Here is a 19263-nt window from a genome sequence, read left to right on the forward strand (position 1 = left end):
ACCTCCCTTTCCTCTTCCTCACCCACAACATCCTCCACCACAACATCCTCCACCACAATATCTACCCCAACACCTGGTGTATTAACAGAACTCACCCCTCGTGATGGCTCGGTCACAGCCTCGTTTCTCCGTGGAGATGTTGGTGGAGAACCCCTGGGGGGTGCTATCGGCCGCTCAGCTGTGGCGGACCGCCCCGCGGTGACCGGCTCCCCGGAGGAACCGGCCAGCAGCGTGGGGGGGTCGACCGGCACCCCGGGGGGGCCGGCCAGCCCCGCGGCCACCGTCCCCCCCTCGCTCCGGTACCGGAGAAGCCTCGGGGGCCAGCGCATCACTGATGAAGTGGTGACAATCACGTAGTCGTAATCATCTACTCTAACATGGAAGCAGAGGTTGAGCTCCTCGTTCCGGTTGTTCAGTATCATGTACAGTTGTCTACGGTGGGACACTACGTGCTTCAGTAACGTACCGTATCGGGGACGCTACCTTCCCGTGCCTGAACAGCTCTCTACTGAGAAACCGATCGGTGATGAACGGAGGGACATTGGACAGGACCACCTTGGTAGCGGGTTGGGATAAAGGCAGTACCTGTACAAAACAGCCGTTCACGGTGATACCTGTCTCGACCGACCTTCTCCCCCACAGCGAACCAGAGAGAGAGAGAGAGAGAGAGAGATGGTCTGTAATTAATGCTCAAGGCCAACCGACTGCCACATTCCACATCTGTAAATGACACAGAGCAGGACGGACTCCTTTCTCTCTTTGTGCCTTTGCCTTTTTCGATAGAATCTCTTTCATTGTGCACACATTGTTTTCCTTGAGCACAAGGCGTCAGGGGCAATTTGGGAATCTTTCCCAAGACCACTCCAGCATATGGATTGGGAGAGATGGAATGGGATCGAACCGCTACTTTTTAACCCCTGTTCAAACCCCTGTTCAAACCTGTTTGTCTGCTCTCGGGTAACCGATGCTGTACAAATGTCCTGTCCTCCAGTTGGACTTCTTCTCATCACACTCAGGCTGCTTTGCTGAGCAATTGACGAATGAATATTCTCAGATTTCTGCTCTTGTTGTGTAGATTTTGTGAAATGATCCTGTCAAAATTACCCAACCAATAGAAAGCTGGGTATGACTTTGACAAATGAAATAGCACTGCCCAGTTTGATCTGGACAGAGAACGGCTTTATTGGTCAGACTAAATCTTGGTCCAGACCAAACACGACAGTTGAAAGAGTGAGAGCAGGAAAGACTCTGAACTGAAGCACTGAACACTTCAGCTCAACAGTATACCTGAGAATATGATCATGAAATGACAATATAATGCTCTCAAAATGAAAGATCAGGCTCAATGACATCAGTAGGGAACTCAATTGTTTACTCCAGCTTAGTCAGTCTGTTTATACTTCTCCATACTTTTCCATTATAGTATCCAAACCTCCAGAGGATAAAGGAAATGAAGGCAGTCCTCCTCATTCTTCACCTCTTTTTTACCTTTATCTCCGCTATCTCCTGTGACATACATTCTTTCTTCATTAAAATTCAGTTGAGCTAAAATCTGGTCTCTTAGCTTACAGATGGTTTACCTCCCTTACATTCCAACTAGTGTTGTGTCGTTCGTGAACGATTCGTTCGTTTTGAACGAATAGTTACAAGGACTCGGGAGTAACGAGTCCTCTCAAAGAGTGATTCATTCATTTTCTCGTGGCAGCGCATCAGGGACTGTTGTATAGGCTGCTGCAGGTCACGTGGAAAATGATCCAAAGACTCGTATCCGGCAGATGAACGAATCACTGATCCGAAGACTCCGTTGGCAGAAGAACGAGTCACTGATCTGAAGACACGGTCGTGAGGTGAACGATTCGTTCATCTGCCGGGTACGAGTCTTTGGATCATTTTCCACGTGACCTCCATAGGCTCAGAAGACGAAACAGATACCTCATTCCCTATTGCGGGACCGCTGTTAAAAAGCAGCCATGACTGACAGCTTTTGTGTGGCAGATCATAAGAAAACCTCCTCTATTATATACAGTAAAACATGACAGTTTGTATGGTTTTAAATTGTCATTTATAGTCACACTGGCAAACAATTATCACGGGAAATAATTACACTGCACTAAACTGTAAGTGTAAATGTAAAGTGAAAATAACAAAACCAGTCATTATGACTTTTGAATAGGGCTGAACGATATGGGGAAATAATCGAATTGCGATTTCCCCCCCCCCCAAATATTGCGATTAAGATTTAATATGCGATTCTTTTATTTTATCCTCTCTTTCCCCCCAAAAAAAACGTAATGAATGATTTAAATATGACCAACACAATATTTGATACTGTACAATATTCTTTCCCACATTTTTATTTAACTGCTCATTACAGAAACCAGAATAAAAAATCGGTGTGCATTTAAGTAATTTAATCAAAGTCATTTTAAGTATAAACACAAGGCATGCACTTTTTAAAAATTGTGTGCAAATTTACCATCTTGAGAATTTTTTTTTTTAAATATAGGTGTCTTACTGCTCTCAAGTCAGTAACATTTCCAGTGTTGGGAAGGATACTTTCAAAACGTATTCTGTTACAGAATGCAGAATACATGCCAAAAAATTTAATCTGTAACGTATTCCGTTACATTAACTAATCTGAGTAACGTATTCTGAATACTTGGATTATTCCACATTGAATTACATTTTATAAGTGTAGGAATGCGGCGTTGTTATAGTCAGTGGATCAGCAGCAGTTTAAGCTCTGTGTTTCAAAGAACCAACACAGTAAAAAGATCAGAACTTCCCATCACTAATTCCAACACTTTCACAAGAACAATCATTTGATGCACTGTCCTCGTTCACATGACCTAAGGAACCCAGCAGTGCTGTGAAGAATATCTGAAAAAGAGTTCTGATATATAGCCTGCAAAAGTGCACACTATTGAGTTGATGTTGGACTAACGGCTAAAGTTTGCCTGAGGTGTTCTGCACAATCAACAGCCAAGTCATCATAACAAGGATGTACAGTAGTACAGACAAGATTGAACTAAAACCTCATTACAAATATAATAGTTAGAGGAGGATCTAGTGTTGACAATGCTCTTGGACAATCTGAAACCTTAAAAGAATATTTTTTAAATAAAACAGTTATTGAGCTGCTTGTTTCTGCTTCAACAAGTCAAGCGATCACATGATTTTTCATATGCATCAATAGAGAGGAGCAGCATATGGAAAACAGAGGATTGTACCCCACATTTCTTACATTGCTCTTTCTTCTAATTTAAATCATCATGTCTTTTTTTCAAAAAGAGATGGTAGCTTCAAATGCAGTACTGATTCGAACGTCTATTTTGGTTTCTGATAAATCTATAACTTAGCAAATTTATTTTTAGATAAATGTCAGGTCACAGTTGTCATTTTTTTTGAGTGATATAAACATTGGAATTAAATGTAGTAAGTAGCACAACAGTGGATGCTCAAAGGCAATGATTATTTCAAAATCCTAAAACTAACCAACCAAACTGACATAGTAGCTCTCCTCATTAGCAACAGTTTATTTGTGTAGGTAGGTGTGTTAAGGTGTGTGGGCACCAGTTCAGCTATAGATTTTTTTCAGTTCAATCTTTCCAACCCTAAAACAACTGTGATGGGTGTCAGTGGTGCTGTGTCATGGTCTGTCACAGTGGGGCATTTAGGATGAGGTGAGCTCTGCATTTGTCTGTTCACTCACCTTTATCATTGAATCCTTCCGTCCCCTGACGTTTTTGTGTTATAGGGCTGAAAATCCCGGCTCTGAAATAATTATTCTGCTACACAATCTGCTTTCGTCATTATGTGTGGGTATAAAGCAGTTTTTAATTGTTACATTGCCATGATAGGGAATTACATGCAGAGTATAATAAGCCTGTTATATTCCAGCCATGATATTGACGAGATGTCATAGATGGATTTGTGATAAGGCAGCGGCTGCCTGTGTGTCTGAGTTTCTTTTGTAGCGTGACTGTAGATAAGGAGTGGAATTTAAAGGAATGTATAAACATTTAAGGAAATATGCCTGTTTGCCTTTATAGCCTTGAGTCTGATGAGACGATAAGTACATCCATTCAACAACAGGACGTGTTTTTCATCACCTAAAAGTGAAAAAAATACACCTTGGTAGCATGGATTGCTAATATGACAGTGTAACAGGATCTCCCTTGTCACCGTGGGTTAGTTGTCAGGAAACAGTGGGGACGCAGGTAAGTGTGTCTCAGTAGCTTCTTTTATTCCTTCAGACACCCATACAAAACATAAATCAAAACTTCTCATATGCAACTCCTCATTCGCTTTGCAGCGTATCGTTCCTTCTCCGGGCGTGCAATGGCTCCTCTCGTGCCCGTCCCGAGCCCCAGCTCGCTACTGCTGATAAGGGGAGAGAGTCATTAGTGGAACTGGAACACCTGAGTACAATTAGACTCTCTCCCAGGCACCGATCCCAGCACCCCATCTCCACTCCCTCCCTCCTGTAGCCGACGCTGACCATCCCCCACTACCACAGACAATAACAATTTGTACAGTGTCTGACATTCTGTCACAAAAAACATGTATATTTCCTTATACCAATATTGCAGTGACATTGCATCAATGTGAAGGATACGATGATTTTAATATATTCAATTCACCAGATTTGACGAAGACAGATTGTATCTGGGCAAACAGGAAGTTTTTCCTTCTTCCTGTTTTACACCTTTTGGCTCTGTCATGATCTGACTTTTTATCCAGTTTTAGGCCACATCTTTACAAACCACTTTTTGATCCTGGTCTTTAACCATATATTTTAACTGGATGAATGATTCTTGTCATCTGACAGTGATTTTAAAGTTATTTTAAGGACAAATTTTCTTCTGCTGCTCTCAAGGAAGAGCGAGAACTTACGTCTGAGAACGCCATAAGAAGAACCATCCTTGGATGCGCCAGGAGGCTGTCACCTGACGCTCAGGGTGTCTTCCTTGGGCTGAGCCTTCCCGCTTCTGTCAGCCCTGCGTAGACCCTGCATCCTGTCTTCTGGGCGAAACGAGGTAGCTCAGTGTCCGCTGCCCCCGTCCAGGCAGCTCGCTCACATCACTTTGCTCACATCACCTCAATCAGCTTGCCCCTCTCAAAACCAGAACCATCTCCTTCAACCACACTGCTCCCTGGTTCACCCCTCAACTCCCTCTAATGAAATCAAGAAAACACCAACTAGAGTGGTTTTGCATCAAACCGGCCTCACAGTACACACCCTGGCATACAAAGCAGACATTCAGCAGTACAAAGACGCTCTCAACGCTGCACACTCCAACTACTACTCTGGCCTCATCCACTCAGGTGCTGCTAACCCTAAGGTCCTCTTCTCTACAAAAAAAAACTTGGACAATCTCTCCCACTCCTCACAGCTGATAAATGCAACACCTTCCTCTCATTCTACCAATCAAAGATCGAGAACATCTACAAACAACTAGCCACTGTCTAGCATGAAGACTCCGACCTGCTTCCTGGACCCCATCCCCTCTACATTAGTCACAGCTTGTCTCCCTGCTCTTCATCAGCTCATCCTCTCTATTATCAACTCCTCCCTGTATACTGGCTCTGTCCCGCCAACCCTCACACTTGCCTCTGTCACACCCATCCTCAAAAAGCCTGGCCTTGACCCTGACATCCCCAACAACTACAGACCCATCTCTAATCTTCCCTTTCTGTCAAAAATACTGGAACATACTGTTGTCTCACAACTCAAAACCCTCCTGGAAACCCACTCCAATCCACTATACGAACCAATTTCAGGACTACATTACAGCTCTCCTGGTAGCTAGCTGTAGTATCTACCTATGAATTCCACATATGTCCCATCTGTCTTTCTGTCTTTCTGTCTTTCTGTCTGTCTGTCTGTATGTGGAATATCTTGTGAACCTTTCAACTTATCGGCTTCACACTTGGCATGTGCATTCTTTATGGTACAGAGGAAAATTTATGTTATTTTTACATGCGATACATTCATAATAGTAAAAATGGAATACACAGACAAACAGCTTATTGCAGTCTTTTGGGGCAGGTCAGCATGCCTTTATCATGTCGTCTGTGGACTGGAGCACAAACAAGAATAAAATAAAGAAAGTATTAACAAAATTTTGGAAAATAAATAATATGCATGATAGACCAGTTAAACCACTCAAGAGTTGTCCCCTGAACAAGAGCCATCATGCAATGGTAGAGGTTTTGAAAATTTCACCATAAGAAAACGATAAGCATGAAATTTGTAACGATAAGCATAAAATTAATCACATTTCAAAACTCATACACAGACACAGGCGTAGCTCAGAACGAGGGTGACCTGGATTTGGAGGAACGCAATCTTGTAATCTACCTTGATCCTGACAAAGTTATTTCATTATCTTGCATACCCACTTTTAGTTGAACTTCAAACCATAAATGGTTATGGGTATATAGTTTTTAATATATAGTTGAATGGCAATTTTCTTTCCACTCATTCTCACAATTTAATCTGTTATCTGGGGCATTTTGGGGTTCAGCGTATTGTCCTAGGACACTTGGAAATGTGAACTGGAGGAGCCAGGCCTCGACCCAATCACCTTCGATTTGGTAGGAAATGAAGTGAGCAATATCCTCTTTACCTTGATTTACCTTGTGTTCTTTATCCCATATTACTCCTCAATTACAACTGCCAAGAACTCTAAATGTATGAATACTGACAGACCTAATGAACACGCATGAAAACTTAATCAACACATAATCAGCATTAGGTTAAAAAGGGGCGACATCATCTATCATCACTGCAGGCTTACATTTTGAAATTACATTTTCACCTGAATAATTGAATTAAGTGAAAACCAACATGAGATACGAAGTGAAGTGAAGAACAAGATTCATAGTTCTACCTTATCAATATCTTACTTCACATTAAGGGAGATAACGGGTCTTTAGACTGGCTCACTCTCATTAAATGTAGCAGCCTAACCTTATTAGTTAAGGATACTTTTTACCTTCTTCATTGCAGAAGCATGGCTAAGATTAGTCAGGAGTCTAGATCTATTGCAACAGATGCCATTGAGCATAAAACTGAATTTCCTTGAAAGATCCTATACTGTAATGCTATGACGTTTTCCAGAGAATCCTTATTTGCAGAAGCCTGTTTTTAGAGTGGAGACATATCATGCTCAACATGCTCTTCTTTGCTCTGTCGTGGCAATTTCTACAATCCCACTCTACCAACGAGGAAACGAGTCTCAAAACTCTTACAGTATTGTCACCTTTAATGCTCGAGCATGGTGCATACAACAAAATTTAGTTTGTAATATGCACCCAGATAGAAAACAGTTCTTTGTTTTAATACATTTGGCTAACCCCTCCCATTCTGGAGGAGGTTTGTTAAACAGTCAAAGGTTGAGATCTTCTGATCACATGAATACAAACAATGCCTAGTTAAGGCAATCAGGCCAATTTCATTAAGTAGTACAGGAAACAGCATAATCGGGTTACTGTGTCTTAGAGTAATCAGGCCAAGATTCATTCAGTAGTACAGGAAACAGCATGATCAAGGTTACATTGTTAGAGATTCAATCATGATCAATATAAGGGGAAATAAACATGATTATATTATGGTCAAACTGTTATATTTCCCTTACTGCTCTTTGGTCTAGAACTTTTTGTTTCAACTCATCTGAAGTTAAATTATTAGAATCATAATTATTTAGCTGGGGAGTGTTTTGGAACTACCTTACTGGTACAAACAATCCTATTCATTTAACCTAGAATAATTAGATGATATCATATAGGATTTCTTGACCATGTTTTTGGCCTTATCATCCCATATGTCACGACAGATATTAGAAGCATTTTACTTGAACCCCAGGCTGTCCAATTCTTCAGAATTTGAGGGTTAGCTTCTACATAAGCCCCCATCATTATTCACAGTACTTTGCGAAAATATAATGTGTACTTATCATTGACTAAAATATTCACAAGTAAGGTATTAGTCTAATTCACATTAAGTGGGAAATGGTTGCTTTACATTGACCCCATAATGTTGCCTGATTCCCTTGTTTTAGTGTTGATTTTAAACGACTTTGGGCTGATATGAGCGACTTGTATATGCAGCCAAAACAGCAAAATAGGTTAATTATTATTATTTTCCTCATAATAGGCAAATGGGCTGTTTCTCCGGCATTGAAATACTTTGTGCACATACTTACTCGTAGAGCTCCCCTGTCCTCATCAGTCAAGGCGCTTACAATGTTAAAACTGCCAAAGTACAAAGAGTATTAGGAACTTTTATGTCCTTGCTTATATCAGCAGCTCAGTTTGGATTTTAACTGGATTTTACTCCAGTACTGTTATACCTAGCCCATTTGTACAGTGAAAAAAACAAAACATTAACTGACACAACAGACTTAAAAATACATTTTTTAATTTATAATGAAAATCAAATGATTCAAACTACCTCTCTAAATTCTTTATTTATAGTGGACTCCACAAAGGCAAACGAAAATGCATTTTACATAATATGTTATGATTTGGCACTTCAAATTGAATTTACTACCTTATATTTTTAGTGATAAATTTTTTTGACATGTGTTTTGTGAAGCCCTTATAATTGGGGTATAATTTTTATTTATTCAGCTTCTGATTCTCGGACTAACTAGCAACAAAAAACATTAGATTCATTCTCCAAAATTAAATGTAACCATTGATCAACTCGCCTGGTGGCTTGTTCAGTTAAGAACGTTAACCTGGTACAACCTCAGATGACCACTGGTCTCATCCAGCATGTGAGTTCTCACAAACTAACAAACGCACCACATATAATATTTCTTTTAGTAACTATCCGTTCGAAAACATATTAAACGTAATGATTTCAGCTTGAAGCTTTGAGCCTGTATCAGAATCTCCACCAATGCCACTGGTGTGCACTCTGCAGACTGCAGCAGCTGTAGATGCCCTTTCAAAAAATTGGGTTTGGCAAGATCATTTCTACATTTGATCCTTACTTCTAAAATTGAACTTGGGCTGTGTTTGAAGTCGTACAGCACACAAGTAAGCAGAAGACTGTAGATTGTGTAAGGCCTACTGTCATCAGAATATGGATTTTGTTAAAGCTTGTCAGGCAGTGACTCTGCTGTAGAATGTTAAGTTTTAGTATTTTCTGTATTTGTCCTCACAAACTAGACACACTGGTTTAAACTAGACACTGGATTAAACTGGACACACTGGTTTAGACTGGACACACTGGCTTAACCTTTACTTCAATAAAAATGCTGTCTTGATAATTTGTTAGGGATTTATGAGTTTCTTTCATTGTAATTATACATTATTTTGCAAGACAGATAAAACTGTCATATGGGCAATATATGGCTCAGAGCCGGAATGATTTACACAGACCTTAAGGCAAAAGTGCTGCACACTTACATGAATGTATTTCTAAATATCAACTGCATACAAACACACAACTGTGTTCATATACACATTGTGGCAGGAAAGCTTGACTTTTACTTACAAGAGAAGATTTTCAACAAAGTGTTGGTGGGCATCCACTCTTGTTGTCTCATAGCATACAGCTCCACAAAACTGGCAGATGGATGTGTGGAACACACAAACACACCTTTGTGTGTGTGCACATGTGCTTAGAGAGATGAACCAGTCAGCCAATTTACCCACTACTACTCTGTGAAGCTGTTTTGAATGGATACCTTGGCAGGTGTTTTTATGTCATAAATGTTGTAGTAATGACAACTAGGTAGAACCAAATAGTGACCAAAATTATAAATTGTAAATACAAATACTATATCAGCATTTTACACAACATCAAATAACAATGAAGAAGAAAAACTTAAGCTTCCTAAAAAAGATATTCAAATATCACTATTACATTGAAACAGCTAAATAAATAGGCCTAGTGTTTTTTCATCAGATGTTTTGTTCTTCCTGACACCTAAGTACTGATAAAACACTTGAGTTCAATGATTTACTTTATTTAACATTAGACAAATATAAATATGATATCATATAATTACACTGAGAAATCAAACTGTAAAATCCAAAATCTGATATCTAGATTAAGAATGATGAGAACGATGATGAATAATATGAATATAAATAATCTCAAATGCGGCTCCTACACTCCCCACTTGACGTAGTATTTTGATGTAATCATTTATTTGGCATACACGTTAAACAACCATAATCAGCATAAACCTGTGTCAAACTATAAAATGGTAAATTCTGTGAATGCTCTTCCAGAACAATGCTGTTCTTCCCTCCGGCATAAATCAGTAGCAGAGTTCAGTTGCATGGTCCTCATAGTCTGTAAATCATTATGTAAATGTATCTTTTTGGTTTGTTCAGTTTGCTCCATGCACAGCATCCATCACTTTGTGAACTTAGGAGCAACATTGGCCTTTGTAACTGAGTGATCTATTATGTAAAATAAAAAAAACAATTGCACTTAGTATCACCAGACTAATGCTGGGTTAAGATTGTGTGTGTGCGTGTGTGCGTGTGTGCGTGCGTGCGTGCGTGTGTGTCAGGGGCCCAAGCAGAATATTTTTGTCAACATTACGCTGCAGCACCTAATTTGTATCGACACTGGTCAGCTGCTCTGTCTGTCTGAGAGCAAGCAATGTCATGCATGCTGTGAAATGAACATAATTGCTACTTTGCTGTCATAGTCACTCTGTACATACACAACCATTTTTGCAATTACTAACATACTTGTTGTGCAATTTGGCCTATTGTATCAAAGCTACACGCAAACCAAATAAAACATGACACTTGCAGTTACTGGCTGCATGTACAGTGCATGACGGCTGCCTCACAGATCTGCTGAATCTCGCCCACGTTTGTTGTTCACACTTGAAGCATGTCTGGTATGACAACTGTATTTCCTTAAAATTAGGTCTATGTACTCAACTAAATGCCAGAACTCTATGGTAGAGTAGAAAGTCTTTATCTTTGTCGTCATTTTCCACTTCTTTTGCTTGCTCAAAGAGGTGGGCTCACCTGAGACATATTTGTACAACAGTGTCTGCTGTAAAAAATAAGTATGAAGAATTGAGAATGTGCAAAGCAGAAAATGTGTACTTTTGGTGTTTTTGTTAAAGGTACGTTTACAAGGACCTATTGTTCTCAGGGCTCCACAGTTACTTTTTACAATGATTGCACTGGTGCAAAAAATATTTCACTGTGTGATTTGGCACCGCAATAAGATTTTTATTTCGATAGGCTTTTAGGTTTAATTGTATAAGTTTACTATTCCAGTGTTTCCTCAAGATATGATTGTTTGTCTGCTTGTTTCCATTATGCTCGAAGTTATTAATGATGTAGCAGAGAGTGAACGCAACATTTTTTTCAATGTGTTTAAATAAGTGTGTCATAAACTCTGGAGTGAATCAAACCAACAATTAAACTTCAGTGCTGTTCAGGTTTAATAAAATGCGATCAGTGTTGCTGGTTATTGTTAAAGTGTAAAGAGAGCCAGGTCAGCAGAACTGTGGAGGGGGGGACATTCAAACAGGAGGCTGAAGGCCGGCGCATGCTTCTGCGTTTTCTTACATGCTTACGTATCCCTTTATACGTGCTTTTGTGTGTCGCCCAATTTTTCTAACTTTGGCTATGAGGAGCCGCAGTGGCGATGTACATAAACAGTCGACGACGACTGCCACACACAAAGAAGGTGTCTCTAAGGCCGTCTTCAACAAAATCTTACAAATCTTACTCCGCCTAGTGTTCTGGCGGTGAATTGCTTTGCAACACGTGCAACACTTGGAGAAGCATGAATGACAGCGAGTCCTTCGACACAGCTGCGTGAAAAGCCGCAGACGCAGTTACAGAAGCATGCGCCGGCCTTTACTCTCAGCTTCACACTGACGGTGTGTGACCGGGGGAGGGGACTGTGTGTGAGAGTGTTAACTCAACAGAGATGACACAGGTTGGTCTCCCAGGCACTAAGAGACAGACCAACTAAATAATTGAAGCACCAGTTTGATCAAGGAAACATTTTAGTAGCACTTCACAGATTTCTGGTCACTCTCTGGAGCCCTGGTTTTGATGCTTTTGTCATTGACTCTCAGTATCAACCTGCAAAAGCTGCGGGTGAATGACCTCACTCATTGTCATTGACTAATTCACACCTTGGTTTTATTGGTCACTGCCTCAATTTTATCCACGCTTATTTTCTCCAAATGGCTTGCTATTCAAATGATAACCATGACCGCTGTGGGAAGTATCTGTTTGTTCATGCATGTTTTTGGAGTATATGCAAACATTCACAATCATCTGATATTGGACTGGAGACGGACTGTCTATTCCGTCTATTGCCCAGCTGTCAGCGGACACGTTTGTGTCTGTGGGAGTGTAACTTTGAGTGTGTGTGTGTGTGTGTTTGTATGAGTATCCCTATCGTTATCTGTGACAGATAGTTATGAGCAGACAGACTGACGCTTTCCCAAGTGTTATCCTTGGGGCAGACTGGAATCAGACAAGAGCGTGTGTGTGTGTGGGTGTCTGTTGTCATACAGTCACATTAATGCAACTTGTCTTCTTATGGGGACAAAAAGCAAGTCCATATAACTTAAATCTGGTTAAGGGTTAGGTTTCATTTTGAGGTTAGGCTAAAGTAGTCTATCCTTGCCTCCTACCTTTTCTCTCACTTTCTCTCCCTTTCCGTCTGTGCTGAAAGAATGTCCATCTCATACATCTATTTTAGGTTTTACTTTCCTTAACAGTTCTGAGCCTATATGTTACAAAGTCGGTCTAGTATAAATCGAAGAAATAGTTTGTCATTCACCAGGAATTTGACTCCTTTCCAGGCCACCCTTTTCACGCAAATCACCAGACCACTTGTTTCGTAGGCTTACCCTATTTGTTGATGTTAACGGTTACCAGACTAGTAGACAAGTAGGCGGCGCAGTAACTCACTCCCCTCTGCCATATTTTCAATGAGGTCATCTTTGTTAAGTGCCATAAGAATTTCCTTCTCTGTTGCAACGACCTAAACAGTGAAAATATGGGCTTTAATTTGAAATTGTACAGCAGGTTTTCCTGATAGACTGAGACTCTTAGATGGTGAACTACCAACAGGTACTTTCTCAATGACAGTCTGTTATTTTGTTTTTCTTCATTATAAAGGTAATTCACACAGCTGTAATGAGAAATCATTTAAGTCTCAAATTTCTATGACATAGTTTCACACACAATTTATTATTTGTCATTACTTAATTCAATCCAATAAATTGTGTTTTAATTAATTTGTTGCCTCATTAATTCATTCATGTATTCACAGACTGAACAAATGTGACGTCCTATTTACAGGAAGTTTTTTTTGTTGGTGAAATCGCACTTACAAGCTTTAATGCTTAGAAACAATGCGCACCATGAAATGAGTGGAGACTCGTTTGACTGGTGCTTCAGATAGGAGGCTGGTCTGAGCGTAGTCCTGTACTGCTGCCCAGTGCAGCGTCACTTTACTGAACTGTGTCCTCATTTATTTAACAGTGCGTAGGATTCATACTTTAAGTGCACATGAGCACACACAGACAGACAGACACACACACACACACACACTGTATGAAAACTAAAGTTGTACTTGATTATACACGCACAGTGTTAGAAGATATTATCAAAAACTGTTAATGACTGTAAATTATTTGCTGTAAATTGTTTTATATTTTTTCCATTGGAGGTTCTTATGGAACAGTTATGTCGTGCGAGCATCGTCATTTTCCCGTCTCCAAAATGTTCGTACACATGGGTCAGAGTGAGTGTGGAAGTGCACAAATTCTCCCGTCAAATTTGTTTTTATAAATCCAAATGTTCACAAGATAAGTGTACGTGTTACGGGTCCCAGGATCCCAAGCTGCGGGGTGCTTGATTTTGTTGGAATATATTTGCTATTGGTGTTTAATACACTTCTTTCCAAAATCGAAGCATTGATTTTATCTTTAGTATCTTCCTTCATGAGGTTTATTTCAAAGGAAATACACATGATTGTACAAATATTCAGAGTTCAGTTTCAGATGGGACTGTTTTTCAACAGAGAATATAATATATATATATGTTCACCATATGAAGGAAACAATCTAGCCATAGAATAACTTATCAGAGCCTTTATGTGTATAGGGATGATTTGCATTGCCAACTGAGTGTACCCCTCCCCTCAGCCCTCTATTTCCACACATGTAGGTCATGATGAACCTTATTCCTGTAATGCACCATTTAGTTTTTGATTACATCCTTCACAGTCCCTACTAAATTATTGAACACATGTTATATTTTGTACTCTTGTCTCTGGCCTAGTTTTTTGTGATATTTTGTTGTGATGTTGTTTTGTTTCCCTCCAAGAACTTACACACTAATGCAGTAGAGTTAGGAGAACAAAGCTTAACAAATCAAATTAAATTATTTCCTCCATATGCTTTAAGGACTAATCCAATTAATAGACAGATATGGATGTAAACTGCAACTTGACTGGTTGGCTGAATGCACACAGTACAGGGGTATTGTGGTATTCATATTACAGAGAGGCTGCTGTGTCTGTTGCTAGGTGTAGTTAAATTAATTATTTTCTCCAAACTGGCTTTTACTGTGGACTTTCTTAATGTGTGTGAAAGGGGTCCCTCTTAGCGATGAAGGCATGAGCTGCAGCATGCCAAAATGTCCTTGGGCCCTTGACCCTTAGTGTGTGAATGATAAAAGGTGCAATATAATGTAGTAGTTGTTTGAAAGGGTGGATATAATTTGCACTGTAATGCTGAATGTTTGAATTATCACTAAACTAACAATTTAGTAACACTTAAATGGCACTTACATATAGCCCTTTGTAGTTTTTCTTTTTGAAGAAATTGTACCATCTTGATTCTTGTTGTTCTGGGTTTGTACCCTCATGGTTGAATGCACTTATTGTAAGTCGCTCTGGATAAAAGCGGCAGCCAAATGAAATGTATTGTAATCAATAAGACTAGAAAAAGGCTCAATAAATGCAGTCCATTTACCTTTTACAGAGGGTATTATCACTAACTCCATATTTTAAACCTATTTAGTGTTTTAGCATCTCTCTCTCTTGTTAACCTCCTTTTCACTTCCAATGTGTGCAAGCAAGAAATGGAATAAAACCTTTGCTTCGCCTGGCGAAGTCAATCTCCAGTGTCAAGAAAAAACTAAAATAAGTTTTACTACAACGTAACGTTACAGTCCTCCCTCAGATGAGCCATACAGAAGCAAGATGAGCGTGAAGGGTCTTAAGTTACTGGACGACGAGTCACACCGATCCCTCTAACGCACAAGCACAGTGACCTTTAAAAGGAAAGCTTCAGCCATTTTCGAAAAGCTGTTAAGTTCGACAATAAATCAACTCAGAATTTGATGCAGGATTTTTACATTTTCCAGTACTGCGGATTTAACTCAAGTGGAGTTAAACTTTGATGAACTTTGACCCACAATATTCACCTGCATTCTATGACTATGCCCTTAACAGCTTATAATAACCTGTAAGTTACCTGTAATTCTGTCGTTTTTCAAATTACAAACTACAAACTCCCCTTGAGGGACTAACATCACAGCGGCACACAACACACTTTATCTTTAGTACTGTGATTTACGTTAGTAATATCACCTCCCCCCAAAAAAAAGGTTTGGATTTATGAGATCCACATCTTCATTCTGTATGCGTAGATTTCCTCAAGCTAAAGATAATAACTAACAGTTGACCTTTTTTTTAATACATCATCAATATGGACAGTAATTCAGAGAGCCAAAGCATATCATCTGAAAGGGATGAAAGGCTGCATCGGCTTCTGAGTGACACTTACATTAAACAGAGCTGTTTGAATGTTGCCATTATAGTTAGAGAACAGGCTAAACCTCTTACTTTTTTCCTGGATGCAGTACCCTCTAATAGATGGGCAGCCGGGCGGACACACACAAACACATAAATATATATATATATATATAAAATGTTATGTATTTACACAAACTCAAACAAAGAAAGACAAACAGTGCAACATTTCACAAGCAGCAATCCTGCATAATTGCCCTCAACAGTTTGTGGCACTAGCATGAATTATGGATGATAATGTTATGCTTCTTGCTTCTCAATAACAGAAATATGTATATATCATTGTCCGTTTCTTAGAAATACCTGCCAGGAAGATGAGGGAAGACCCTTCTGATGAAGAATATCTCAACGGAGGATGCACTAAAGGATGAACACAAAAGGAAGGGGTAAAAGAGGAGACTCAAAAGTTCAACAGAGTAGAACAAATGGAAACAAACGGATCAGTAAGAGGAGGAAGGGAAATGTGAGGAGCTTTATGAAAGAGGAAAGATAGAAACAGAAAAACTTCTAAGGAGGAAAACCACATCAAGTAAACAGATTGAAAGAGTCTGGCTGAGGGAGGAAAAAAACATCTGGATGGTCTCCACAGTGACAGCCAGCTGGTTACCCACCCTCCGAAGATGGCTACCAACTTCAACGACATTGTCAAGCAAGGCTACGTGCGCATGCGCAGCCGCAAATTGGGGGTGAGTGTGTGTTCATAAAGTGAGTGTGTTTTCTCTCCATTGATGATTTATCACTTACATCACGAAAAAACATCCTGACTTCACACTATGAAACCTGATCAGGAAAACTCAAAAATGGGGCGACGCCTGTGAGCTAGTTCAGACAGCCAACTCGAGCTGCACTGCTCTGATCATGTGACATACATCATGTGACATACCTCACTCTCCGCAACCATCTATAATACACACCCACCTTATCAGGTGTCTATTTAAGCAGAGATACATTTTCCATCATCCCCTTTTGCTTGCCCTGCTGCTGCAGTACTGCTACCAGTTGCTTAAGCCCCTCCACCACCCAAGCCTCCACCTGTAGGCTTCGACGGGGGGTTTTAAGTATTTGCTCATCACTCCCATCATTCCTGCTTAATCATATGGGGGAGTGATTAAGTTGGAGCCTAGAGGCCAAACACTAAATCTGATGCAATAATTGTCTGACTGACATACAGTTTTCTTAAATACGCTTTCACAAGCTGGGCGAGATGATTGGTGTGATTGCTTCACTCACATTGCTACTACATACGGTGGGTACGGAAAGCATTCAGACCCCTTTACATTTTTCACTCTGAATCATTGCAGCCATTTGCTAAAATCTAAAAAGTTCATTTTATTTATCATTAATGTACACTCAGCACCCCATCTTGACAGAAAAAAACTGAAATGTAGAAATGTTTGCAAATTTATTAAAAAAGAAAAACTGAAATATCACATGGTCATAAGTGTTCAGACCCTTTGCTGTGACACTCATTTTTAACTCACATTCTGTCCATTTCTTCTGATCCTCCTTGAGATGGTTCTACTCCTTCATTGGAGTTCAGATGTGTTTAATTAAACTGATTGGACTTGATTTGGAAAGGCACATACCTGTCTATATAAGACCTTACAGCTCACACTGCATGTCAGAGCAAATGAGAATCATGAGGTCAAAGGAACTGCCCAATGAGCTCAGAGACAGAATTGTGGCAAGGCACAGATATGGCCAAGGTTACAAAATAATTTCTGCAGCACTCAAGGTTCCTAAGAGCACAGTGGCCTCCATAATCCTTAAATGGAAGAAGTTTCCTAGACCTGGCCGTCCAGCCAAACTGAGCATCGTGGGAGAAGAGCCTTGGTGAGAGAGGTTAAGTAGAACCCAAAGATCACTGTGGCTGAGCTCCAGAGATGCAGGAGGGAGATGGGAGAAAGTTCCACAAAGTCAACAATCACTGCAGCCCTCCACCAGTCGGGGCTTTATGGCAGAGAGGCCCGCATAGAGTTGGCCAAAAAACACATGAAGGACTCCCAGACTTTGAGACATAAGATTCTCTGGTCTGATGATACCAAGATTGAACTTTTTGGCGTTAATTCTAAGCGGTATGTGAGGAGAAAACCAGGCACTGCTCATCACCTGCCCAATACAATCCCAACAATGAATCATTGTGGTGGCAGCATCATGCTATGGGGGTGTTTTTCAGCTGCAGGGACAGGACGACTGGTTGCAATTGAAGGAAAGATGAATGCGGCCAAGTAAAGAGATATCATGGAAGAAAACCTGTTTCTCTGGACCTCAGACTGGGCCGAAGGTTCACCTTCCAACAAGACAATGACCCTAAGCACACAGCTAAAATAACAAAGGAGTGGCTTCGGAACAACTCTGTGACCATTCTTGACTGGCCCAGCCAGAGCCCTGACCTAAACCCAATTGAGCATCTCTGGAGCGACCTGAAAATGGCTGTCCAGCAACGTTCACCATCCAACCTGACGGAACTGGAGAGGATCTGCAAGGAAGAATGGCAGAGGATACCCAAATCCAGGTGTGAAAAACTTGTTGCATCATTCCCAAGAAGACTCATGGCTGTACTAGCTCAAAAGGGTGCTTCTACTCAATACTGAGCAAAGGGTCTGAATACCTATGACCATGAGATATTTCAGTTTTTCTTTTTAATACATTTGCAAAAAATATTCTTTCAAGATGGGGTGCTGAGTGTTCACTAATAAGAAATATAATGAACTTTTTTGATTTTAGCAAATGGCTGCAATGACACAGAGAAGGTAAAACTTTAAAGGGGTCTGAATACTTTCCTTGTGTATGTTTTCATGGCGACCAGAGCGACTAACATCTGTTATCGTGTTTAATTCTTATTATAAGGATGCAAAGCCCTCTGTTTCAGTGTATGTTTTTTTGATTGAAATATCTTACTGGACAGTACACAACTATAAAAATGTTCTATGTAAAGCAGATGCACAGTTTGAGTTTCTATGTGTTATATATTGCTTGTGGCTGTCTTTGCATTAGCATTCTTAGATCATGGAAATGAAAGTCAGATTGTGTTCACCAGCTCCTCTCTGACATCACTCACCCATATAGTCATATGTATGACACTACGCTCTCTGAGGAGACTGATGAAATTCCTATTCCAGTGAGAACTCAGTGCTTAGGTCATTGCCAAAAGAAGTTTCTAGTTGCTATGTTCAAGACCAGGTAATGGCCTATACAACAAACATCACCAGTGGGAAAGGAGGTTCATGATTTTCAGTGCTTGGCATACACGGAGACTTGAAACTACTGCAGGGCAAAAGAAATACATGTGGAATGTAATGCTTCTTCTACAACTGAATTTAACGGAAATTAATATATTTGTGTGAAAATGGGTATGATCGCTTTTAGATCAATTAGATCATTATTTTCTGCAATTGATATTAGGTATAAGTTTTTTT

At 40.1% G+C, this 19263-nt stretch overlaps 1 protein-coding gene across 1 annotated transcript in view; it reads left to right on the forward strand.

Moving 5' to 3' along the window:
• dok4 (docking protein 4) overlaps positions 1-19263 on the forward strand; it is a 49806-nt gene that overhangs the window by 11411 nt on the left and 19132 nt on the right. Inside the window, exon 2 of the mRNA XM_062394139.1 lies at positions 16142-16530. Coding sequence (XP_062250123.1) covers positions 16465-16530 — 66 coding nt within the window. The 5' untranslated portion in view covers positions 16142-16464. The remainder of the gene's footprint in view (positions 1-16141; positions 16531-19263) is intronic.

The sequence above is a fragment of the Platichthys flesus genome, chromosome 1 (genome assembly GCF_949316205.1).
Source record: "Platichthys flesus chromosome 1, fPlaFle2.1, whole genome shotgun sequence".
NCBI classification, from domain to species: Eukaryota; Metazoa; Chordata; class Actinopteri; order Pleuronectiformes; family Pleuronectidae; genus Platichthys; species Platichthys flesus.